Source organism: Megascapheus bottae, chromosome 1 (assembly GCF_031878675.1).
Source record: "Megascapheus bottae isolate mThoBot1 chromosome 1, mThoBot2.hap1, whole genome shotgun sequence".
Taxonomy (NCBI): Eukaryota; Metazoa; Chordata; class Mammalia; order Rodentia; family Geomyidae; genus Megascapheus; species Megascapheus bottae.
In genome coordinates, this window is record NC_143509.1 from 100468501 (window position 1) to 100494779 (window position 26279).

The following is a 26279-nucleotide window of genomic DNA, read 5'->3' on the forward strand; positions in this document are numbered from 1 at the left end:
AGAGACAGCTCCCAGGCCCAGAGTTCAAGCCCCATGACCCACAAAAAAAAAAAAAAAAAAAAGGCATAGTAGAATATTATTAGTCTTATTGGTTGGAATGGAAGCCATTATAAATTAATGAAAAGCTATTATTATGTTTTGAAACATATTTAATGTCATATTATTATTTCCTAAGTATAATAAATAAAACTATAATGATAGAAGCTTTTAGTCCACCTTACTCAACGTGGGAATTCTATGTAACTTGAAATTAGGGATGGGAAGATGGAAATGGGGGACACATGAAGGATGACATTGGCTAAGAAGCATGCTACTAATAACCTGACTAATGTAATTGTAACCCCTTTGTACAACTACTTAATGATAAATATTTGAAAAAGAATTATTGTAATTAACCTGTCAGTATTGGATATTTCAAGTGGCTTGACCAAGTCTGTTTTTGAATATTTAAATATTTTCACTGAAAATAGAAACAAACTGTAGCGGAACCCCTTTCAATAATGTGAAACTCAATACCATTTCACTAAAGTAAATGGATTTTCTTTTCATGTGATTTGGGTTTTGTTTTTATTGTAGGCTTAGATGCCACAGGACCTTTTTTCGCTCGATATGGAGCATCTCTTAAGGAGCTTGATTTTAGCATCATGACTTTTCTCTGGAATGAGAAATATGGTCATAAATTAGGCTCCATAGAAGGCAAGAAATTTGATTACTTTTGTGAGCCAACATCATCAAAAGAAGCTCGGTGTTTAATATGGCTGCTAGAAGAACACAGAGACAAGTTCCCAGCATTGCAGAGTGCTTTAGATGAATTCTTTGATATAATGGGTATGTGAATCAAGTTTTTATTTATATTTTATATATGACACTTTTTAAGGAGAAAATAATCTGTGACGTGGCCTTAGCTTACAAAATAGTTACTATGGGAATTGATGAAAATTACTATGGTACAACTGGATTTATGATTGACAACAATAACTGAGGAGGAAGGGTGAGAGGAAGGACTGACTGAAGTGCTCTATACTTTGGTCCGCATGGTAAGAGGAAATCCATGGAACAGGTGGAGTTCAAGGTAGATAAGGAATTGGACGGGTAAGTATGGGGGCTTTAGAAGCAGGGAAGTAGAAGGCCTATTTGAGTAATGACATGGAGTGAAACCTGGCAGAACCAAGGCCAGCGAGAGTTCCATAGCCTCTCTTGGAATATTTCCTCCTCATTACCTAGAATGATTAAGAGCCCACAGTCTATGTGATACTTTTCTACTTCAAAATTCTAATATTCTTATTTTTTTAATTTCTTATTTTTGATGCTGTTTGTCTGTCTTGAATGGTCTCTTAGTTCACTTTTTCTTAGCATTTGTATATTACTGTGTGACTATTACATTATTTTATATAGTATATGACCATTCTATGTTAGGAATTTCAAATGGTATATGTCACAGGCCAGGCCTTAAACAGCGCTGTCATATTATAAAGTTCAAATACAGTGTAAGGAACTGAATAGCTTACTCATATTTAGTGCTTACTTACATACAGCTTACTCTTGTTTAGTGTTCACTTACATACAGCTTTATCTTTTCAAGGCACTGTTTCCCAATCAGAAGTGACATGCTGTTTTAAAGCCTCAATTTATAAGAAAATAGACTGAGCTTACAAAACTTGATGCATTTCTGGATCACAAGGGAGACACCTAACAAGAGCACAATCCTGGGGCTAGGAGTTTGGCCTAGTAGTAGAGTGCTTGCTTAGCATGTATGAAGCTCCGGGTTTGATTCCTCGGTACCAAATACAAGCTGAAAGTGGTGCACTAGCCTTGAGGAATAAGCCCAAAGACAGTACTCAGACCCTGAGTTCAAGCCCCAGGACTGGAAAAAAGGGGGAAAAAAGAGCACAATCCCCAAAGCCCTCAGTATGAATTCTTCATTCTCCCTCTTCTTATGCTCTATGCTTGAAATACTCAGTACATCTATTAATTTGTTGTCTGTCTGCTTCTAGGCATGCAGCTAGAAGTACCCTCCCTGCAACAGGTTTTCAGGTCTAGTAACACTGTTTTCCACCTCAGATTCACAGTTTTATCCCTTTAATTTAAAGAATTTTATATAATACTGTACAGATACATATATATTATATAAAATAATTTGTTATATGTAGTATATATGTCAGATATGCATATATTTATATAAACTATGAATTGAACTCAGGACCCTGTACTTGCTAAGTAGCCCCTCTACTACTAAGCCATGTTTCCAGGCCTCCCCTCATTTTTTTGTTGTTGATACTTTTCAACTCAGGTCTTCAGTTTGTTATTATTAATGCCTAAGGCCTGCTTCAGACATAGGTCCTCCTACCTACAGTGTCCTTTATCCATGTACTCACAGGCACATACCAGCACACCTGCTTATTGATAATGAGAAAAGATATTGCTAACTTTTTACTTGGTGGTTTTGAACTACAGTCCTTCTAGGCTCTGTCTCCCAAGTAGCTGGGATTACAGGCATATTGAATTACCTCTTTTTTTTGTCAGTCATGGGGCTTGAACTCTTGGCTTCGGTGCCGTCCCTAAGCTCTTCAGCCCTAGGCTAATGCTCTACCAGTGAGAGCCACAGTGTCACTTCTGGTTTTCTGGTAGTTAATTGGAGATAAAAATTCTCACAGACTGTCATGCCTGGGCTGGCTTTGAACTGCAGTCCTCAGATCCAGTCCCCTCAGTAGCTAGGATTATAGGAGTGAGTCACTGGCATCTGGCTATCTTATTTAATAATGCTATATATCTAGTTCTTTAGACTCTCCTTCTTTTTCCCGTTTTTAATTACTTTGTCACCAATTTAAATGTTTATCTCTGATCTTTCCTTTCTTGTCCATCCTACTTCCCTAGGCCAGGACTTTAGTTATCTTCCCATCATGAGATTTGCAGTGGCCTTCAAACTGGCTTTCATCTAGTCTTCCTTTTATATTGCTGCTAGACCTCTAGAACAGGTCTGACTTTATAATTTTTCTCTTCAAGAAACATTTGCCTACATAGTACTTTCAGATTTGAGCTCACTATCTCTCTCCATATGTTCTCTAACCCCCTGTCCTACTTCTGACTGACCAGAACTTCCTTGTGCTTTCCTGTTTTCTGTCACTGTTCATGGTGTTGTCTTAGAGTCCCCACCGTTCCTTGGCTGCTTCCCTGAAGACTACACCCCTTCATTTCATCGTAATGCTTAGAACATTGGTTACAGGTATCTTTCCAGTAGAACCCGATTGTGTTGATGCCGAGGACTGTCCTGTATGTCTTATATTCCCACCTCCCAGAAGGCACATTCATGCTGATTGGATGGAAGTTATATGTCTCTGTGTAGTTGGCTTCCCATTTAACCAGTTGTTTTGCACTCGATTTTTACTAAAATTGTGCCACATCCAATTACGGAATAGAAGGTAGTCTCTGCTGGTCTTCTCAAGTTTAGTTTGAGGGTAGACTCTAGTCTGTGGTATGGAAATGTAAATAGTGTTTCCTCACAGAATCTTTTTTCTTCCCACAGACAGCCGCTGTACTGTACTAAGGAAACAAGACAGTGATGAGGCACCGGTAAGCCACTTGACTAATTTAAATCTTAGATTCTAATTTGTGTTTATCAAAGAAAGCAAGGAAGAGCCAGCCCAGTGTTTGTTTTCATGGGCAGGTAGCATTTCAGAACCAGAGAAAGAGGACTCCAGGTACGGTATAACTAGTTCATTAGAAAGTTACTGCCAATGTCTTCCGCCAATGTCTTCCTCTTAGCACACTCTTGAGGATTAAGCTAGTCTTCATAATGTTTCATAACTAATACATGTTAATACTAGAAAGAGAAAAGGAGGAATTCTTGGGTCAAGAAAAATATAATATTTTGCTCTGGAAGGAAAAACAGAGACGTTGGACCCACAGTGGTGCACACTATAATCCTAGTTACTGAGGAAGGAGAGAGCAGCAAGAACATGGCCTGAAGTCAGCCCAGGCAGAGGTCTTTGAGATTCCATCTATGTCTCTAGCAAACAGCCAGGCTGTAGACATGCCTCAAATGGAAGAGCACAACCATGAGGAAGTCTAGCAAGCACAAGATCTTGAGTTCATATCCTGATAGCAAAAAACAAAAGTCTGATTAGTAACATAAATCCTTGTTGAAAATAAGTTTTAAATGTTGGGCAATTTAACTTTAGTTTTAACATTAGGATCATTAAACTTTTGATCTCTTTTTTTTTTCTTTGCCAGTCTTGGGGCTTGAACTTGGGCCTGGCACTGTCCTTGGGCTTTCTCAAGCCTAGCACTCTACAACTTGAGCCACAGCACCATTTCCAGCTGTACTCTTTTCTGTGTATATGGTACTGAAGAATCAAACCCAGGGCTTCATGAAGGCTACGCCAGCACTCTTGTCACTAGGCCTCCCTCCCAGCTCCACTCTTTCTCTTTTCTGTTTTGTCATGCCACTTGTGCTGGTATACTATTGAATTATTTTTACTAATTAAACTATGTATATTTAAATAATGACTAGTTTGATTTATGATTAGTTTTATGAAAGGAAATATGGTTTGTGTTCAGCTTTATAATGCTTCTATTTGAATATTCATTGATTTTTATTTCCCCTCTCCATTTTTTAGTTTGGTTTTACCAAGATAAAAAACAAAGGCAAGAAAAAGAAACCAAAAGATTCAAAGGTATGGAATATTTTCCATGTTCATTCTTTTCTGAGTTCTCCAAAATACTCCACTTACACATAAATCTCTAATTTACCAGTAATTGTTGGAATACTTTGAAACATTTTGTAGAAAAAGGCTTTTTAGACTTAAAAGATATGTGGTAATTTATATTTCAAGAAAATTTAAGGTTTATGTTGTATACAGTAACTCTTAAAAGGCACTTTTATATTTTCTACATTTCTAAGCAGAATATTGTCATAGGACTCCATATGAGTGGCCTTAGAGTAGCCAACTTTGTAACCTAGCCAGCTTTGAGGTCAGCAGGCCTGAGTTCATAGCTTCATTCTCCACCATTATTATCTGTAACATGAAGTGATATTTGACTTGTTTGTACCCTAGTATGTATTGGTTTAAGTAGAATAATAAGGATGCCTATTTTTAATAACTGGTGCCTACTAGGCAGTAAATGTTTGATAATTATCTATTACTGAACTAATATTATGGAAATCTAAGAAAGCAAAATATCAGTTCCCAATGTTCAGAAACTTTCATTAGAATTATTTCAGTTCAGGGGCCGGGAGTTTGGCCTAGTGGTTAAAGTGCTTGCCTGGCATGCATGAAGACCCGGGTTCGATTCCTCGGTACCACATACATAGAAAAAAAAGCCAGAAGTGATGCTGAGGCTTAAGTGGTAGAGCTCTAGCCTTGAGAAAATCCAAGGACAGTGCTCAGGCCCTGAGCTCAAGCCCAGGACTGGCAAAAAAAAAAAAAAAAAAAAAGAATTATTTCAGTTCAAATACTTAATCTAAAATACTCAAAAATAATGAATTCATCTGACCAGTCTTAGAGTTGGCAGGATCCCCTCTTCCCTTCAAGCCCATGAGATAAGTAGGGCATTATCTTAGATCTTGTGAGTTGTCTATGGCTCTAGCATTGTGTGTATTTTTGGAAGAGACAGCAACAAGAGGGAATGATTGTGGATTAGTGGTAAAAATGGGTGCTAGTAGTATACTGGATGGTTTTGACTATATGTCTTAACAAGGAAATTTAAATGTTATTTAAAATTTTTGGAGCCTCGTAAACTACCCTAAATGTTAATAATGAGCTTACTTATCACAATATTCCTCTTATGTACAAGGAAATTTGGAAGGGCTTTACTATTGGTGGTGGTTCATGCATGCTTATCTAAAGCCTCATCTGTAATTTTAAGGTTGAATATCATTGTCATTTTTCTGGTTTTAAATTAGCCGATGTTAGTGGGGTCTGGAACACCATCAGTAACACCAAGTAATGACTCTAGCACTTCAGGAGAAGACCATAAGTAAGTACACTTTCTAAGTTTCTGCTGAGTTAATTCAGGAATTTTCACTTCCTAAGTCATGTTAATTTAATGAGCTACAAACGTGTTCTATTTTCTCTTACTTCCCTTTCTAAAGGTTTTCATTAATACGACAGACAACCTGAGGTGATTCATCTTGATTGAATTAATATTGTGGTTTGTAGAATAATGGCAGGTTTGAGAAAGGGGAAGTAAGAAAGCTGACGGAATAAATATGATCAAAATACATTGCATATGCATAGGAAAGCGAAATTCATTATTCTGTACAATTAACATGTGGTAAAGAAGCCATATGACTGATAATATTTACTCTGTAAGTACACATTTGAAGCTTACTATATTCAAGGCACTGGGAAAATCTTAGAAAAATGTCTGAAGAAGGTACCATTCCTTTTGGGGGTAGTACTAAGGTTTGAACTCAGGGTCCTCACTTTCTAGGCAGGCACTATACCACTATACCTAGCTCAAGCCTTTAGAAAATATATTTTAAGCTGGTGACAATGGCTTATGCCTATTATCCTAGCTACAGTTGGAGGCTAGGATCAGAAGGATTGAGGTTCAAAGCCAACCGAAGATCTTGAAACACCATCTCCAAAAATAACAAGAAAAAGAGATTGGAGATATGACTTGAGTGGTAAAATACCAGCCAAGCAAGCAAGGCCCTGAGTGCAAATGCTGGTACTGGCAAGAAGGAGGAAGAGAGAAATTTTTAAGTGCTTAGTAAAGGACTATCATTAACAATTATTTTTATTAATTTTTTTTGCTATAATAGGGCACTGAAAGCTATACTGTCAAGCTGTAAACAATGTTAAGGATTAGTCTTACATATCAATTATTTTCATTGCTATATGGTTGAATGTTAAACAAATAGTCATAAGTAGTAGAATTAGGGAAGAAGAGTAACCTCTTTAGTATAGTTTTTTTACTGATCAAAAACTTTAACATGTGGTTTTTTGTTAGTTTTTACCATAAACAGAGTGGCTTACAACAGACATTTGTTTTCACAATTTTGGAGGCTGGGAAGTCCAAGATCGAAGTAGCAAAATTAGTAATCTGCAGATCCAGTATCTCCAGAAGAGGAAGCAGTATTTTTGGGGGGAATTCCATTTCTCTGATGGTTTTATGGATGAGAATTAAGTCACAGTAGTCTCTGGTTTTAAGCAAGTTAAATTTGTGCTGGTATGGGAGAGGAAAACGAAGACATAGAAATGAATTTTGAGTTTTCCAATACCACAAAACTTTCCTGCCAAGGCAATTGTGTGTGTGTGTGTGTGTGTGTGTGTGTGTGTGTGTGTGTGAATCCCTCCTCTTGGTAGACAAAAGAAATCTCAAAATGAGCATGGAAGGTATTTTCCCTATGTCTACCTACTTTGGGAGACATTGCTTAATGGCACATGTATATTCCTTTCCTGAAAACAGTTGTGAAGTGTCCGAGTGCTAACAAAATTGCTTAAGAAAAGTAAAACAACATCTACATTTTTATGAAATTTCATTAAAAATAGAGTTTGAACTGTACAGTCATAGGAAGTACACATTACAATGTGCACACACTTGATTTGCTTCCAAGGAGACACCATTAAAAGCGCTGCACATGCTCAGAATGTGTGGAGGTCAGTCCTGGACTGCAGAAGCGTGAAGCTTGATTCATTTTCCCATACACCTCCCATTTGCTAAAGACATGCTGCCTTTCAACTAATGGAAAATTTTTATTTTATCATGTAAGAACATTGTGTGTAGTTTTGGGTAGGGAAGATTACCATAACTTTAACCTTACTTTTTGGATACCATTTGTTTTGGGAAAGGCAGGATTTTCCAGAATTCAGGGCAAGGAAACACTTAGCAGATCACACAGTGATTATAAACAATAATAACTCAGGACTGAAGGAACTTCTCCACATCAACTGAGCTGTGCAGTATGTAGCAGTAAGTTAAATTTAAAGTTTTAGCTCTTTTTGAAATTTCTTACTGGTTTTTAATTTTTATTTTATTTTTGACTGTGATCAAAACTACATATAACTCACAGATAAGATCTTGCTAGTGTGTGTTGTTAATCCTTTTATTTCAATTAAATGTTCTTTTGCCCATTATTTGACTGCTCTATACCATAAAGTCCTCACTTCAATGAAAATGTTCTTTGGCAAACATTTACTGTTCTCAAGATGGTTTTTTAATCAGCAGGCATAACTCAGATGCTGCAGCCCCATTTGCAGTGCCTGACCATCTTCGGCAAGATGTAGAAGAATTTGAAGCACTCTATGACCACAGTAATGAATATATTGTCCGCAATAAGAAGCTATGGGATATTAACCCAAAACAAAAATCTTCAACCCTCTATGAGTAAGTAGATTCACTTTCCTATAATAGTACCATTTTATGCCCAGACTGTTCCTAAAGATAAAAAATGTCTTATTTTCCTTTCTTGAAGTTCGTTTTGATAAGCATCATTTTATATGAACAGATACATATGGTTATTAAACCTTGTGATCCTCTCCTAAGAATACCCTCCTTTGGCCTTTTGGTGCAAACAAGAGGCTTTTTAAAATTTTGCTTTTTGGCTATGTAGAATTCATTGTATATATATACACCACATTTTCTGTATCCATTCATCTGCAGTAGGGCATCTGGATTGTTTCCATCGCCTGGCTATTGTGCAAAGATAAACATAGCTGAGCAGGTGTCCTTATCATATCTTGGGTTATGATGTTCAGGGGAGATGCCCTGAAGTGGTATGGCAGGATCATAGGGAAGGTCAATTTTCAGTTCTTTAAGAAACCTCCACACTGCTTTCCAGACTGGCTGAACTAGTTTACAATCCCACCAGCAGTGTAGTAGGGTTTCTTTTTCTCCACAACCCCACCAGCAACTGTCATTGTCTGAGTTCAGAATCTTGGCCATTCTTGTTGGGGTAAGGTGGTATCTTAAGGTTGTTTTTATTTGCATTTCCTTTATGACCATGGATGATGAACATTTTCTTATTTTCTGACAAGTCTCTCTTTCGTTCCCTTGCCCATTTAGTGAATGGTTTGTTGGGTTTGGGGGGGATTAGTTTCTTGAGTTCCCTATAGATACTGGATATTAAGCATTTGTCAGATTTATTATTGGTAAATATCTTTTCCCAGTTGGTTGGCTGTCTCTACTTTTTCGACTATGCTTTTATGTATTTTTAGGTAGTCTCATTTATCCAGTCTCTCTCCAATCTGTAGTGACCCTGGGAATCTTTTGCCTGTGCCTGTGAGTTCCACTGTCTCTCCTACTCTATCATGTAGCAGTTTCACGTTTTCCGGTCTGACATTGAGGTCTTTGATCCACTTTGAGTTAATGCTTGTGCATAGTGAAAGGCTAGGGTCAATTTGTAGTTTTCTGCGTGTGGCTGCCCAGTTTTGCCAGCACCAGTAATTGAATAGACTGTGTTTGTTCCACTGTATATCTTTAGCTCCTTTGTCAAATACAAGTTGACTATAGGTATGTGTTTCTATATCTAGGTCTTCCATTCTGTTCCACTGATCCTCTGATCTGTTTTTGTGCCAATACCATGCGGTTTTTGTTATTATGGCTCCATAGTAGAGTTTGAAGTCTGGTATTGTAATACCACCTGCATTACTCTTTTTGCCTAGAATTGTTTTGGCTATTCTAGGTCTTATTCCATATGAACCTTTGGATTGTATCTTCTATTTTAGTAAAGAATGTCTTTGGGATTTTGATGGGGATTGCATTGAATTTGTATATCAATTTTGGCAGTAGAGCCATTTTCACTATGTTGATTCTCCCTAGCCATGAGCATGGGATGTCTTTCCATTTCCTAGTGTCCTCTTTAATTTCTTTCATTTGGCTTTTATAGTTTTCATTAAGTAATTCCTCTACATCTTTGGTTAAGTTAATTCCTAAGTATTTTATTCTTTGGGGGGCTATTGCGAAGGCACCAAAAATTTTTATAGAAAGAAATCTAGAGTTCTAATATTGATTTGTCAATCTGAGTAGTTAATCTATCGGTAGACGATAGATAGATAGATACATTTCCTATTTCTGTAACTGTCCTGGTGTGTTCTAATAACACTGACAAAGCCCAAGGACAGTGCTCAGGCCCTGAGTATAAGCCCCAGAACTGGAAAAAAAAAAGGTCACAAGCCTGTAAAAAGCTGTTATCTTCAAAGGGGCCCTCCCAGAACAGCAGACTTCCAACAACTTTCCCATCCCTGTTTTTTCCCCTGTGCTGACATACACACTAGCATTCTGCAGGTCAATCAATGTAACAATGTAGAGACTTAGAAACATGCACAGCACTAACAAACCAGACTCCTTATTAGAAATTCACGTCTTGAACTACATTGATTTATTGATCTCATTTGATTTAATTTTAGTCCCTGTGAATGACTGTACATTTCTAGTCGAAAAATTTTAATGGATTACTGTGTGAAATTTTAAATAAGATTTTCTTTTAAGATTTGTTTTCCTCTTTCACTTGTTATTTTTGTTCAGCATTCTTGGGTTCCTTTCCCCCTCATATATTTTTTCACTGCTTTTTTTTTTTTTTTACCAGTCCTGGGCTTGAGCTCAGGGCCTGAGCACTATCCTTGGACTTTCTCAAGGCTAGAGCTCTACCACTTGAGCCTCAGCACCACTTCCGGCTTTTTTCTATGTATGTGGTGCGGAGGAATCGAACCCGGGTCTTCATGCATGCTAGGCAAGCACTTTAACCACTAGGCCAAACTCCCGGCCCCACTCCCGGCCTTTTTCACTGCTTTTTAAATCACTTATAAAATGATGTATTTGAAACTGTTAATTTTTAACTCCTTTTGCTTTTCCCGGAAAATAAAGGATTATTTTCAGAGAAATGGAGACAGTTTTGTTCAATATATCATTGATTTTAATTAGCCTTATATTTGTTGATATATGTTTATGGTTCAAAGGGCCTGAGACAAATGAAAAATAGAAAGCATTTTTTGTTATGGGATAATGCTCATTTTTTCAAATATATGCAAGAACTTTCTTATTGTAATTTACATAAGTGGATTTTTTTTTCCCCAAGTTATTTTTCTCAGTTGTTGGAGGAACACGGTCCCTTGGATATGAGTAACAAAATGTTCTCAGAAGAATATGAGTTTTTCCCTGAAGAAACTCGACAGATATTAGCAAAAGCAGGAGGTTTAAAATCTTTTCTCCTTGGATGTCCTCGTTTTGTTGTAATTGACAACTGCATTGCATTGAAAAAAGTGGCTTTACGGCTCAAGAAAAAAAGAAAGAAGAAGAACATTAAAACTAAAGTAGAAGAAATTACAAAATCAAGAGATTTTTTACGTGTTAAACTGTCACTGAATCCTGCTGCTAGGGAGTTTAAACCAGATTTGAAGTCCCAACCAGTGTCCGATGTGTCTTCAGTACCAGTTTCTGAGGATGTGAAGCCCCAACTGGAATCTGATAGTTCTTCCAGTCCAGTTTCTGAGGAGAACAAACCCCTTGAGGTCTCTTCTGATGCTCCCGCTCCAGCCTCTGAAGATGCAAATCACACACTAGTTTCCTCACATGCTCCCAAACCAGTTCCTGAGGAAGTAAAACCAGCCTATTGGACTCAGTCCCACGTGGTCACAGGCTACTGTACGTATGTTCCTTTTCAAAGATTTGACATCCCCCAGACTCCAACAACGTACATTAACGTGTTACCAACTTTACCCCAGTATACCAGCATTTACACACCTTTGGCCAGCATCTCTTCTGAATATCCAATGCAGAGATCCATACCAGTCATGCCACCCTATGTAGCCAGTGACAGAGCAGATAAAAATACTACTGTGTATTTTGATGGCCATAATTTGAATGCTGAGAATGTTTCTGGAAGCCGGATTCCCTCTGAAACACAGGTCCTTCAAGACTCTTTGGGAATGTCACACAGTAGCCCATACAAGCCCGATAAGGCTCTGAACAAGTTTGATAGAGATGATGGCCCCTGTGGGAACAGCAAATATGAAGTCAATCCAGAAAGCACCAGTGTAGTGACAAATGTCCCCTGTACCCAAGTGGTTGCCATACAGGTAAGACTGAAATGCAAAAGATATGAGTGATATAGCTAAACTTACCTTAAGTGCAGGGTTTGGGTGCCATCCTTGAGCTTTTGTGTCAAAGGCTCCTAGCTCTTTCACTTGAGCCATTCCACTTCTGACTTTTTGGTACTTAATTAAAGATAATTGTATGGGCTGGCTTCAAACCCTGATCTTTAGATCTCAGCTTCTTGAGTAGCTAGAGCAAGAACCATTAGTACCCAGCCTAAAAGTATTTTTGAAATATTAAGCCTTTTGTTGGACAATATAAATAATTTTGTCTGAAAAATCTTTGGATCCAGTCAATATTCCTTCCCTGCCCAAAATGAGAAATAAGGCAAAATACTCAGGAAATGGAGCTTCAACATCACCTCCACACTTAACAAAAGTAGGAGGATGGAAGGAAATGTCTACATCTGTAAGGAAATGCATGTCCTATCATTGAAGCTGTCCTCTCACTGGCCTACCCAAAGTGAAAGCAGGATCAGCACACGAGGTCTCCCAGCTACATAGTGCCTGCTACATAAGGTTTACTGCTTGTGTGGCTTGTGCCACCAGGAATGAATAAAGAAAGCAATTGGATATAATGAGCATGGGCCAGGAGTATAGCCTACTGGTAGAGTGCTTGCATACCATGCATGAAGCCCTGGGTTTGATTTACTGGTACCAAATACACAGAAAAAGCTGGAAGTGGTTTTGTGGCTCAAGTGGTAGAGCACTAACCTTGAGGAAAAAGCCCAAGGACAGTGCCCTAACCCTGAGTTCAAGCCCTAGGACTGTGACAATAAATAAATAAAAATAATGAGCATATGTTAAGACATTATTATAGGTTAGACTTATTTTACTAGAAACATTGAAGAAAATCGAATTTGTTTTGCCCTATAGGTGTCTGGGAGCATAGCACACCAAGAAGTCAACACTGACCCATACGTTCCTTATGAGGTACAACAGGTAAGTCAAGATGTGTTCAACTAGTGTGAAGACATAGCTAGAGTGATAGAACACTGCCTAGCAAGTGCAGTGGCCTGAGCACACACCTCAGTGCTGAAAAAAGTATTATTCTCATTTTTATTATTTCAACAGGAATGATGAATTAAAACTATGGTGAAGCCAGATAATTCCATTCAAAGTGCATGACATAGCTTTAGAACATAACAAAGTTTCTTGGTTTTTACTGTTGAAATCTGAGAAAAGGGGGCAAATGAAAATAAAAGTTCTTACTCATTTATACTGTATTTCCAAGTATAATGGTTTTTATTGTTTTAACTGATATAATAAATGTGTTTATAAATAAGCATATTCACATAGATGTCATAGATAAAAATCTTCACTTTAAGAATTATTTAGAAAATGTATTAATATGACATACTTTAATAGAGTTTCATAATCAACTATGTAATTGCTGAAAGGATATTGGATAAAATTCAAATCCCCTTTGAAACTAAAAGTGGTAATCAAATGGGAATTGGTGAATATTTCTCAGTTTTTTTGGTCAGTCCTGGAACTTGAACTCTGGGCCTAGGTGCCGTCCCTGAGCTCTTTAATTCAAGACTAGTACCTACCACTTTGAACCACAATGCCACTTCCAGTTTTCGATAATTGGAGAATAAGAGTCTCACAGACTTTCATGCCCCTGCTGGCTTTGAACCATCATCCTCATATCTCAGCCTCCTGAGTAGCTAGATTTCAGGCATGCCCTGCCTGGTGAATATTTCTTCAATAACTTTTTTTTTTTGCCAGTCCTGGGGCTTGAACTCAGGGACTAGGCACTGTTCTTGGGCTTTCTCAAGGCTAGCACACTACCCTTGAACCACAGCACCACTTCCAGTTTTGTGGGTTTTTTTTTTTTTTTTTTTTTTTTTGTGGGTCATGGGGCTTGAACTTGGCATGGGCACTGTCTCTGAGCTCTTCAGCTCAAGATTACCCTCTACCCCTGGACCTGGGTGCTGTCCCTTAACTCTTCAGTTCAAGGTTACCACCCTACCCTTGAGCCAAGCCCTACTTCCCATTTTCTAGAGGTTAATTGGAGATAAGAGTCTCAGGTCCTTTTGTGCCCCAGCTGACTTTGAACCTTGATCCTCAGATCTCAGCCTCCTGAGTAGCTAGAATTACAGGCATGAGCCACCATGCCTGGCCTGACTTCCAGCTTTTTCTGTATATGTGGTACCGAAGAATCAGAACCCAGGGCTTTGTGCATGCTAGACAAATACTCTACCACTAGGCCACACTCCCTGATAACTTTCTTTCTTAAACTAAAAGCTACTATCTGACAAAGATGACACATTACTACTGTTTATTATTAACCTGAAGACATTAACTGACAAAATAGCTATGATAAAGATATAAGAATGAAAATAGGGGGCTGGGAGTTTGGCCTAGTGGTAGAGTGCTTGCCTAGCATGCACGAAGGACCCGGGTTCGATTCCTTGGTTCCACATACTTAGAAAAAGCCGGACGTGGTGCTGAGGCTCAAGTGGTAGAGCTCTAGCCTTGAGAAAAATCCAAGGACAGTGCTCAGGCCCTGAGCTTAAGTCCAGGACTGGCCAAAAAAAAAAAAAAAAGAATGAAAATAGGTAGAATAATTTATAGAGGAAAAGAAAAGAAAAAATACCTACCCAACCCAATATAAGAATCCAGTTAATTAGGCCATGAGTGTGGCCTAGTGGTAGAGTGCCTAGCATGCCAAAGCTCTGGGTTCAATTTCTCAGTACCACATGTACAGAAAAAGCTAGAAGTGGTGCTGTGGCTCAAGTAGTTGAACACTAGCCTTGAGAAAACTCAAGGACAGTGCCTAGGCCCTTATTTCAAGCTCTAGAACTGGCCAAAAAAAAATACAGTTAATTGCATGCTATTAGGAGATGTTAAATGAAAATTTCCAGTGAAGGCATCATGAAATCTGTCTATGATCTGTCTATATGAGTCCAGTAAAGAAGGAAGCATATTTATTTTATTTACATTTCTTTTTTTTTGAACCAGTCCTGGGGCTTGAACTCAAGGCCTGAGCACTGTCCTTGGGCGTTCCTCAAGGCTAGGACTATACAGCTTGAGCTCAAGGCCTGAGCACTGTCCTTGGGCGTTCCTCAAGGCTAGGACTATACAGCTTGAGCCATAGCACCACTTCCAGCTGTTCTATGTATGTGGTACTGAGGAATCGAAACCTCGTCTTCGTGCTTGCTAGGCAAACGCTGTACCACTAGGCCAAACTCCCAGCTCTTATCTATATTTAAATGTGTAGTGGTGGCAGACTAAATTATAGTGTGTAAAGTGAAATAATACTTGTCATTTAACAGTTAAGCTGATCTAATATTATTACAGAATAACTTATAAACCCAATGGATAGTTAATGAAGTATTGTTAGAATTTCTTGTTACCTGCTACATTTTAACAAAAAGGTTTATAGTTTTAGCCAATTATAAGAATAATAGAGTCCTTAAATACTTGTAAATGAACATTATTGAAAATTATGAAAAAAATTGAAAATCATTTTTATCTTACCTATGTTAATATTTTGTGTACAGTTTTGGGGGCCTTATTTGAACATTTAAATGTAATTGCTTAATTATATGTCAAATAATTTTAGCAATTTAATCACTTAAATAATCTACCAATTTAAAAGTGAAATAACCATTTGAGAATAAACTCAGACCAATACGTGGACTTATAACATCTTTTTTGGTTATTCTGTTGTCTGAATGTATAGTAATTTATTTGACTTCTTCTTTCTGAACATTGAGATTTTGTCATCTTTGCTTATTTACAAATAGGTTTGCAGAAAAAAATTTAAGCCTCTACCTAGTATATACTAAATAGACTGTGTTTTCTGTTATATTTAGCTTTAAGCCAAATAGACTCTGTTGCTAGTGAGTCTACATTTGTCATCCATAAATAAATATTTTGATCAGTATTGAGCACATTCTCAAATATCTCTCACTAAGTTGTGGTGGAATTTAAATGTGATGGCACAGAAGTGTCACCTCTATCCATCTCTCTTGATGATCCTGAGTATATAAATTCATTTGTATTACCAGAGTGCTATTCATTGTGAATAAAAACAAGAAACGTACATCTTAATCCATAAAATCTTGCTCCTGTGTCATAGTAAGATTGACCGTTTAATTTATTATTTAAACATATCTGTACTGTAAAACTGGTGAGCCTAGCCAAATACCCTGTAGCTCTCGTGGGCACACTCACTCATTGGATCTTCCTAGGTCATTCACAGTTCTCTTACAAATCACAGAATTCAAAGTGGTTGACTCCCTCCGTTTTACACTTAGAAGGTTGTTAAGTGGGGGAAGGAAGGAGGTACAGAAGAAGATGGCCCAGGTTTGGTGTCACTGGGCTAGATCACCTCAGCCTTGGCTCCACTGGAGGGCAGTCCTGTGCAGCTGAGGGAGGTCCTCAGCAGCCAACAGGTACTTTGTGCAGACAAAGGTGTGTGACTGGCAGCAGCCCTGCCCTGGCTTTGTGGGAGATTTTTAAAAGCCTTACACAGTGGTGCTCATTGATGACCCAGAATTTCACATTATACAGTCATTTCTGGATGTTTTCTTAAGTTGGTCCAAGAGTCAGGTAACTAAAGACAGAGCGTTTTTCCTTTTGAAACTCTTTAAGAGTAGGTTCAGGGCCGGGAGTTTGGCCTAGTGGTTAAAGTGCTTGCCTAGCATGCATGAAGACCTGGGTTCGATTCTTCGGTACCACATACATAGAAAAAAGCCAGAAGTGGTGCTGAGGCTCAAGTGGTAGAGCTCTAGCCTTGAGAAAGTCCAAGGACAGTGCTCAGGCCCTGAGCTCAAGCCTAAGACTGGCAAAAAAAAAAAAAAAAAAAAAAGAGTAGGTCCAAAACTAATCTTTTCTTGCACCCCCCCCCTTTTTTTTTTTGCCAGTCCTCAGACAAGAACTCAGGGCTGGGTGCTTTCCCTGAGCTTCTTTTGCTCAAAGCTGGCACTTTACCACTTGAACCACAGCTCTATTTCTGGAGCTTGTTGGGTTTGTTGTTGTTTGGGTTTTTATTGGCGGGGCGGGGAAATACTCTCAGACTTTTCTGTATGAGCTGGCTTCATTTTTTGTTTTGGGTTTTTTTTTTTTTTTTTTGCGAGGGGTGGGTTTTTTTCGTTTTCACGGTTTGAAAGCTTGGTGCTAGTGGCTGAGTTTTATAATCCTAGCTATTCAGGAGGCTAAAATCTGAGGATTGTAGTTTGAACCCAGCCTATGCAGGAAAGTCCATGAGACTCATCTCCAGTTAACCACAGGAAAACCAGAAGTAGAGCTATGGCTCCACTTGTGCTAGTCTTTAGCAAAAAAGAAAAGAAAAGAAAAAGCTTAAGGACAGTGCCCAGAATCTGAGTTAAAGCCCCATGAACAATCCAAAAAATGTTTAATTTTGAGTCTGCATACATTAATAATATAAGGTGTTTCATTATGATCATTGTATAGACATACTGTATTCTTTCAACATATTCACCCCACCAATGCATTTCCAGTCCTCCCCTTCTCCCCCTTCTCTCCTTGTATAGGTATATGAGTCAGAGGCGCTGTGTGTGTGTGTGTGTGTGTGTGTATGTATGTGTATGTATGTGTATGTGTGAGTATTCAGAACCAGATCATAATGGGCATAATGTTGAAGGGTCTTATCATTTTCTTTAAGGGGGATATCTCAAAGGTTGAAAATGAGTACCATACATTACAAGAACAGCTTGAGGAAGCATATGAAGATTATGAGCAGTTAAAACTTAGAAGCTCAGAAGAGATCATGGATCTGGAAGAAAAGTTGAGAAGGAACATAGAAGAAAACAAGGTAATCCAGTATGAAACTCTTCTGAAGTAGTCTGCATAATCTAGCAGCATACAAGTATAATTGTTGAGGAGCCTCAATTCGCTGAACTGCATGTTGACTAAACAACAAATTCTTTCTCAAAGCAGTGTCTTTAAAAATTTTCTCCAACATTTTCAAGTGACAATGTTCCTTGCACTTTTGCAGAACCTCTACAAATTGCTTTTGAGAAAAGGGGTATACATCTGGCTTTTCATTTATCTATCATTAGTTCTTCTGGTAGAGTAAAACTCTTTTCTGTGTGGCCTCTATGTGGCCATGTTTCACATTAAATTCCTGTCTATATTGAGGAGCAGTGGCACATTAGTTGTTTGGAGCCAGACAAATGTAGCTCATATCCAGACAGGATTCTGATAGTTGTGGTCTTAGGTACATTAATTAACTTCTCTGTGTTTTAGTTGTTTATCTGGGATCGTTGAGTAACAATCGTTCCTACTTTTTTTAGCTTTAAAACACTTGTAAAGTACTTTTTTGCCTGTTCTGGGGCTTGAACTCAGGGCCTGAGCACTGTCCTTGGGCTTTCTCAAGGCTAGAGCTCTACCACTTGAGCCACAACACTATTTCTGGCTTTTTCTGTGTGGTACTGAGGAATCCAACCCTGGTCTTTGTGCATGCTAGCCAAGCACTCTACCACTAGGCCAAACTCCCAGCCCCTGTAAAATGTTTTAAACTGCCTGGTACATAGTAAATGTATTATTATCATTCCATCATTTTCCTCCTAAAACAGCATGAAAATACCTCATGAAATCTTTGGTATGTTTGAACTCCCCTCAGAGTATAGTTTGAATGCACTGCTCTAGAATTCTGTTAGATGAGATTGAGTACCAATTACATGTAGCTGACTAGATGATTAATACCAATTAGGGACAAGACTAGATTAAGTTAGTGTGGCAGTGGAATCAAGATAGGAGGAAATTATGTTGTTTCTTTTTAAATTTTCTTTCTTTTTTGGCTAGTCCTGGGGCTTGAACTCAGAGCCTGAGTGCTGTCCTTGTGCTTTCTCAAGGCTAGAGCTCTACCACTTGAGCCACAGCACCACTTCCAGCTTTTTCTATGTATATGTGGTACCGAGCAATCGAACCCATGTCTTTGTGCATGGCAGGCAAGCATTCTTCCATTAGGTCAAACTCCCTGCCCTGTTGTGTTTCTTTTTTAAAAACTTGTATCTTAGCCAGGTGCCATGGCTCATGCCTATAATCCTAGCTGCTCAGGAGGCTGAGACCTGAAGATTGAGGTTCAAAGCCAGCCCAGGCACTAAAGATCTTGAGACTCTTGTCTCCAGTTAACCACCAGAAAACTGGAAGTGGTACTGTGACTCAAGGGGTAGGGCGGCAGACTTGAGCTGAAAAGCTGAGAGACAACGCTCAGGCCCAGAGTTCAAATCCCACAACTGACCAAAAAAAAACCCAGAACCAAAAAAAACTTGTATCTTTATTTGAAAGAGGTAAATATACTATTTAAGAAGGGAATATTTTGGGGCCGGGAGTTTGGCCTAGTGGTTAAAGTGCTTGCCTAGCACGCATGAAGACCCGGGTTCGATTCCTCGGTACCACATACATAGAAAAAAGCCAGAAGTGGTGCTGAGGCTCAAGTGGTAGAGCTCTGGCCTTGAGAAAGTCCAAGGACAGTGCTCAGGCCCTGAGCTCAAGCCCAGGACTGGCAAAAAAAAAAAAAAAAGAAGGGAATATTTTATTCCAGAAGTTTAGATCAACAACTAAAAGAATATATTAAATATTAGAATATTTGCTGTGCACTAGTGGCTTATATCTGTCTGTAATCCTAGCTACTCAGAAGACTGAGATCTGAGAATCAGTATTCAGAGCTAGCCAAAGCAGACAAATTGGAAAGACTCTTACCTCCAATTGACTAGCTCAGTTGGTAGAGTACCAACTAGGAGAGGAAAAAAGTCATACAAGACTGAGGCCTTGATTTCAAGCCTGAACATTGGCCAAAAAGAAGAACGGAAGGAAGGGAGGGAGGGAGTTAGGGAAAAGAAAAGAAAGGAAAATTATCTTAGTGGTACCTTAAAAAAAAAAACGTCACTTATGGAAGGGAAAAAACTGAGGGCCAGGAACATGGCCTAGTGGTAGAGTGCTTACCTAGCACAAATAAGCTCTGGGTTCAATTCCTCAGTAGCACAATACACAGAAAAGGCCAGAAGTGGCACTGTAGCTCAAGTGGCAAAGCACTAGCCTTGAGCAAAAAATATCAAAGGACAGTAATCAGGCCCTAAGTTCAAGTCCCAGGACCGACAAAATAATAATAACAACAATAATAAAGACTATATATACTTCCAGGGATCATTTCTATAGTATGTTACTAGAGAAACTCCACTAAATCTGTAGAGTACCGAGATCTTGTTGAGAATTTTGATGAGGTTTCTAAGAATAAGGTAAACTGAATTGAGTCAACTTCTGAAGAAAATACAACTTGAAAAAGTTACAGGAGCTACTATTTTATATTAAGACTGCTTTTTAAATTTTTTTTGTTTATGGATCTAATAAAATCCAGATCTCTTTAATATTTTGAAGCCCAAGCCTTTTTGATACTGTAGCTCTTTTCAGTTTTTGCTTATACACAATTCATTATTTGTAGCTAATGAAACTGATAAAGCCTGGGAACAAAGGTTGAAACAGAGGTTAATTTGGGGTGGGGGGGGAAGACTGGGAAAGAAGCCAGCACCAGGGGCTCACACTTATACTTCTATCTGCTCAGGTTCTTGAGATCTGAGGATCAAGGTTCAAAGCCAGACCATACATGAAAGTCTGTGAGACTCTTATCTCCAGTTAACCACTAGAAACCTGGAAATGGTGCTGTTGGTCAAAGTGGTAGAGCACTAGCCTTGAGCCAGGGAGCTTAGGGACAGCTCCCAGGCCTAGAGTTCGAGACCCACAACCAACCATTTAAAAAAAAAAAAAAAAAACAACTGGGAAAAACGGGGGAGGAGTTCACACTGTTCAAAAGGAAATGTGCTCATTACCTGACTTATGTAACTGTAACCCCTCTGTATATCACATTTTAAATGTATTTTTAAAAACCCAGACCTGGGTTCAGTTCTTCAGTACCACATACACTGAAAAAGCCAAAAGTGGTGCTGTGGTTCAAGGGTTAGAACTCTAGCCTTGAAAAAGCCCAAGTACAGTGCTCAGGCCCTGAGTTTAAGCTCCAGGACTGGCCAAATAATAATAATATTTAAGTATACACAGAGAAAAAGGATTTATCTGTTAAGATAATTGTTATAGTAACCTGGGCACTGGTGGCTGTCTCATACCTGTTATCCTAGCTACTCAGGAGGCTGAGGTCTGAGGATTGCAGTTCAAAACCAGCCTGGGCACAAAAAGTCGATGAGACTCTTGTCTCCAGTTAACCACCAGAAAACTAACTGGAGGTGGCAGAAGTGGAGTAGCTGCACTATGGTTCAATTGGTAGAGCCCTAGCCTTGAGCTGAAGAGCTCAGGGATAACACCCAGATCCAGAGTTCAAGCCCCATGACCAAAACCAAAGATAGCTTTTATGATGTTTCCTAGTCCCAGTCCTACTGGATGGGACTAGGGAAGATTGAAAGGATGAAAAGAACAAAAAGAAAGCTCTGCTCACTATATAACATAGGGGACTTGAGTTTAATAAACCATGGAAGGTTTAACAAAACAAAATATTGTTACAAATTTAGTTTCTGTAAATCCATATGAAAATTCTTAAGGCCATCCATATGAGTGACAGAGGATGAGGCACAGGCACCTCAGTTTGGCAGTGGGTGAGTGAAATGTATTTCTCTCTGACAAAGCTTTCCACCTTTATAAAGTAGTGGCCTGCCTGGGTGCTGTAATTGCAGAGTTCCTCAAGGTTCTGTTATCTGTGCCCAAGGGGAAGGCTGTGAGAGAGCAGCAGTCTAATGTGTTCTGGCTCTTAGGTTGGTTTTTGTTTTTGAATTTGCCGTGCAGCCCAAGCTGGCTTCAAACGCTTGATTTTTCTGCCTCTGCCCCTTTAGTGTTGGAATTACAGTATACTACCACAGTGAACTGTTACTATATTTTTTAAAGTTAGTATGGCTTTGGATCTTCTGTCATTCTACTGTACCCAAAAGCATAGTAAGTTTGATTTGTAAAGAAGCAATTATTTTGTCTCTAAAATTATAGGCTTATTAGGTATTAGATTTCCCAGATATACTTGTTTCCTGTCAATATAAACTGCTAGTCTGAGTTCCTTTAGTGTCTATACAAGAGCAAGTGGGATTCAGATGTGATTATTTCTTTAATTATCAAGAAGCAACTGTGGGGGCCAGGAGTTTGGCTTAGTGGTAGAGTGCCCGCCAGCATGCACGAAGGCCCGGGTTGGATTCCTCAGTACCACATACATAGGAAAAAAAAAAATCTAGAAATAGTGCTGTCATTCAAGTGGTAGAGCTCTAACCTTGAGAAAGCCCAAGAACAGTGCTCAGGCCCTGAGGTCAAGCCCCGAGATTGGGGGAGGAAATTCTTTAAGGAGCTAGACTGGTTTACAAGTTTGCCTCCCAGGACCATTGAACACTCGATTATTGTTGGCTTAAGAGGGAGAAATGGCCTCTCGGTATCATTTTGGATTTGAAGCCACTTATTTCCCATGTTGTGTGTATAGATTGACTTTAGGCTGCATCTTACTTTGTGAAAAAGAACTCTTGTCCTCAGTGATCCAGGCCTGGTTCCAGTGAAGGCAGGAAGGTCAGGTTCAGGAAACCTGACAGGAACAGCAAATGTGAGGTTACTGTTCCATTAATCAGCCATTAGAAATTAGGAATACTAAGAGAGTACTTTACTTATAAGTAATTGGTATTTACAGACATGTCCACTCAACCCTCTTGCTACCATTCTTCAAAAAAGACATAAAACTTTTAGTGTTTCAAAGGCCAGGTGCTAGTGGCTTATTCCTATAATCCTAGCAGCTCAGGAGGCTGAGATTTGAGGATCAAGGTTTAAAACCAGCCCAGGTAGGAAAGTCCATGAGATTCTTACTTCCAATTAAACACCAAAAAAAAAGCCAGAAGTGGGGCTGTGGCTCAAGTGGTAGAGTTCTAGCCTTGAGGAAAAAGCGCAGGATAGCATCTAGGCCTGAGTTCATGTACCAGCACCTGCATGTGCATGTGTATGCACGCGCGTGCACACACGTATTTCAAAGATGTTTCAAAAAACTGAAACTGCATGGGAAAGCTGGCAAAGTAGACTGGGTATCCTAGTGTTGCACCTCACTCTCTAGGGGAAAGAGAACTAACATTTCTTGAGCACTTCCCCGTTTTTTTGTCAGGTTGCCTGAGAGTTTCTTATATTTTCAACTCAAATGCCTCTAATGGGCAGTCCGATGCATTCCAGTTTGCTTTTGTTGTTGTTGTTTTGGGTTTTTTGTGTTTGTGTGTGTGTTGTTTTTTGCATTGTTTTGTTTTGTTGGTATGTGGTCATGGGGCTTGAACTCTGGGCCTAGGCGCTATCCCTGAGCTCTTCAGCTCAAGACTACTACCCTACCCCTTAAATCACAACCCCACTTCCAGTTTTTTCTAGTGGTTAATCAGAGATAAGAGTCTCACAGATTTAGTGCCTGGCTGGCTTTGAACTGCTATCCTCAGATCTCAGCCTCCTGACATTACAGGATTACAGGTGTGAGCCACCTTGCCTGGCTACATTTTATGTTTTAAAGCAAATAAAATGTATTAAGCTTATGCAGACTACTTCTACATTAAAGAAATGTGTCGGGTGGAGCGTGAAGTGGGAGTCCTTACGTATGCAGAATGCCTTTTTGTAATGAGGTGGGCGCACCTAGTGCTTAGGATGAGTTCGTGTTGTAGGACGTTATGTCAGAGCTGCTCGTAGAGCTGCTCGTTGTAGCATAACCTGCCATGGGTGCTAGCTCATGCGATTTTATTCCCCTACATCTCAAGTCACTGTGGGAGCTAATACATTGTAACCAATCTGCTCTTGCAGACTCACTCCTACCCCCCCCTACCCCCCCCCTGCTTGTCCTCCAAAAAAAAAAATGCATCTTACTGTTTTCAAGTACCTTCTGAAATGTTTTAGATCTCCAAGACAGAATTAGATTGGTTCCTCCAAGATTTGGACAAAGAAATTAAAAAATGGCTGCGAGAGAAAAAAGAATTTCAAGAAAGATTAAAAGGAATGAAGAAGAAAATGAAGAAGATCTTAAATATCAGTGAAACGTAAGTAACAATTGAAAGGCAATACCTCTAGACTGGGAGTGTAGCCTAAGTGGTAGAGTGCTCTCCTCGCATACACGAAACCCTGGGTTTGATTCCTTGGTACCACATACACAGAAAAAGCTGAAAGTGCTGCTATGGCTCAAGTGGCAGAGCGATAGCCTTGAGCAAAAAGTGTCCAAAGACGGTGCCTAAGCCCTGAGTTGAAGCCCCAGGACTGGCAAAAAAAAAAAAAAAAAAGGCAATACCTTTTCTTAAAAACACTGTGATGTGGGCCAGGAGTTTAGCCTACTGGTAGAGTGCTTGCCTAGCGTGCATGAAGACCCAGATTCGATTTCTAGCCTTGAGAAAGTCCAAGGATAGTGCTCAGGCCCTGAGATCAAGCCCGGGACTGGCAAAAAAAAATTAATTAATTAATTAATTTAAAAAAAATATATATATATACACACACATTGTGAAGTGTAATTGTTATTTTCACCTTTTGGGCTGGGCTCCGATGGGATGGCTCAGCTTCTGGGATTCAGGATCTTTCCCCCTCATATAGCCTCTCCATCTGACAGTTATCTATATGATCTTACCATGTGCTCTCTGGCAGGGTAGCCAGACTTCTGTGATGTTTAAGGTCTCTAAGAATATAGATGTGGAAACTATAGTGCTTGTTGATAGTTTAAGCCTAGAACTGTCACAAGCATCATTTAGCTGTTCACATACAGTTTAGAAACTGAAAACAGGAAAGATGTGCAATTGTCCTGTTTTGATTGTGAAGTCATAAATTGTCCTCTGAGTGAGAGAGCTACTGCTTCTACCAAAGGTGATATCTCAGAGCCTGTGCTCCTGGCTTCCATCTGAAGCCACCTGAGGCATGCTTTCTGAACTGAGAAAGGGTAATATCTCTGTGAGCAGAATGAAGAAAAAGTTAGTATCTCCTCTAGGTGTAAAAGGAAAGTTTCCCAGAAGGAAAACAACCTCAATTCTTTGCCTATTTATAAGGTGGAAATGAAACAAAAATATTAAAACATTTTTAATTAAAAATGCTTGTATGGATATGATGTAATTTACTGGAGAAGGTGCATTAAAATCTACAGACTAATTTAACTGGTGACTCTGCTTTTGTAGGTCTATCCAGAAATATGATGTCCTAGACAAGATCCGGGAACTTTTTCCCAACCAGTCCCTTGAAAGCAGGTAGGCAGTTTATTTATTTTCAATATCTTACACTTTTTCTAATAGAAGTACTAGACTTGTAAACGTATTATTGCTTATCTATTTCTTTAAAATAATTTTATCTGGCCAGGCTCTGGTGGTGGATACCTATAATCCCAATTACTTTGTAGGCTAAAATCTGAGAATTGAGGTTGAAAGTTAGTCCATGCAGAAAAATCTGTGAGACTCTTATCTCCAATTAACCACCAAAAAGCCAAGTGTAAGGCTGTGGCTCAAGTGGTAGAGTGCTAGCCTGGGGCACAAAAGCTCAAGGACAACAACCAGGCCTTACGGACGAGTACAAGCCATAGGACAAGTCCAAAAAACAAATAATAATTGCCTATCTTTATTTTCATTTTATTTTGAAACTAAGATACAAATAAGTACATTATTATGGATGGATATATATATATATATCTCAGGGCCTGGGCACTGTCCTTGGACTTTATTTTGTTCAAGGCTAGCACTCTGCCACTTGAGCCATAGTGCCACTTCTGGCCTTTTCTGTCTATGTGGTACCAGCTTCATGCATGCTAGGCAATCACTCTACCACTAGGCTAAACTCCCAGCCTATTTCCATATATCTTTTTTAGGTATTTTTATTTTACCAGGTAATGTAAATAAATCCTGAACTTACTGTTTTAGTTACTCTTACTTACTTGAATGAACTTGAAGCTAAAGGTGTGTTGGAAATTTTTCTTAGGGGTGGGGTGTAACGAGGTGGTAGAAGTACTTTTCTGGGTTTGCAAGGCACGGGTCCTCGGTTCCATTCCAAGCATTACAAACCTCTTATTCTTGTTGTTTGAAATGTTAGTCTTGGCTGTACAACAGTAGTTTGTTGCTGTGAAATACAAATGTATTAGTTTTTATTGTAGCCTATGAAAAGTGCCCTTTTAGTCTTGCCTGCTGGGTAATATGTTTCCACCTAGGGATGACTGGGTTTTGCTGGTGAGTGGTTGTGTTTTGCTTTCATCATTTGATAATGTCACACTTCATTTCCAGCATGCTACATGGCCACCTTTTTTAGCATTTGGTTTCA

At 39.0% G+C, this 26279-nt stretch overlaps 1 protein-coding gene and 1 pseudogene across 3 annotated transcripts in view; both read left to right on the forward strand.

Annotated features, from left to right (window-relative positions):
* Ttc3 (tetratricopeptide repeat domain 3) overlaps positions 1-26279 on the forward strand; it is a 116372-nt gene that overhangs the window by 73899 nt on the left and 16194 nt on the right. For 2 of the 3 annotated variants that reach the window (XM_090349244.1, XM_090349237.1), the window contains 10 exons: positions 577-828; positions 3524-3570; positions 4617-4673; positions 5903-5976; positions 8170-8331; positions 11021-12020; positions 12912-12977; positions 17674-17823; positions 23901-24040; positions 25154-25222. In XM_090349244.1, coding sequence (XP_090205370.1) covers positions 577-828; positions 3524-3570; positions 4617-4673; positions 5903-5976; positions 8170-8331; positions 11021-12020; positions 12912-12977; positions 17674-17823; positions 23901-24040; positions 25154-25222 — 2017 coding nt within the window. The remainder of the gene's footprint in view (positions 1-576; positions 829-3523; positions 3571-4616; positions 4674-5902; positions 5977-8169; positions 8332-11020; positions 12021-12911; positions 12978-17673; positions 17824-23900; positions 24041-25153; positions 25223-26279) is intronic. The other variant, XM_090349233.1, reaches the window with a different exon arrangement.
* LOC150069698 (small nucleolar RNA U3) lies at positions 20141-20280 on the forward strand (annotated as a pseudogene).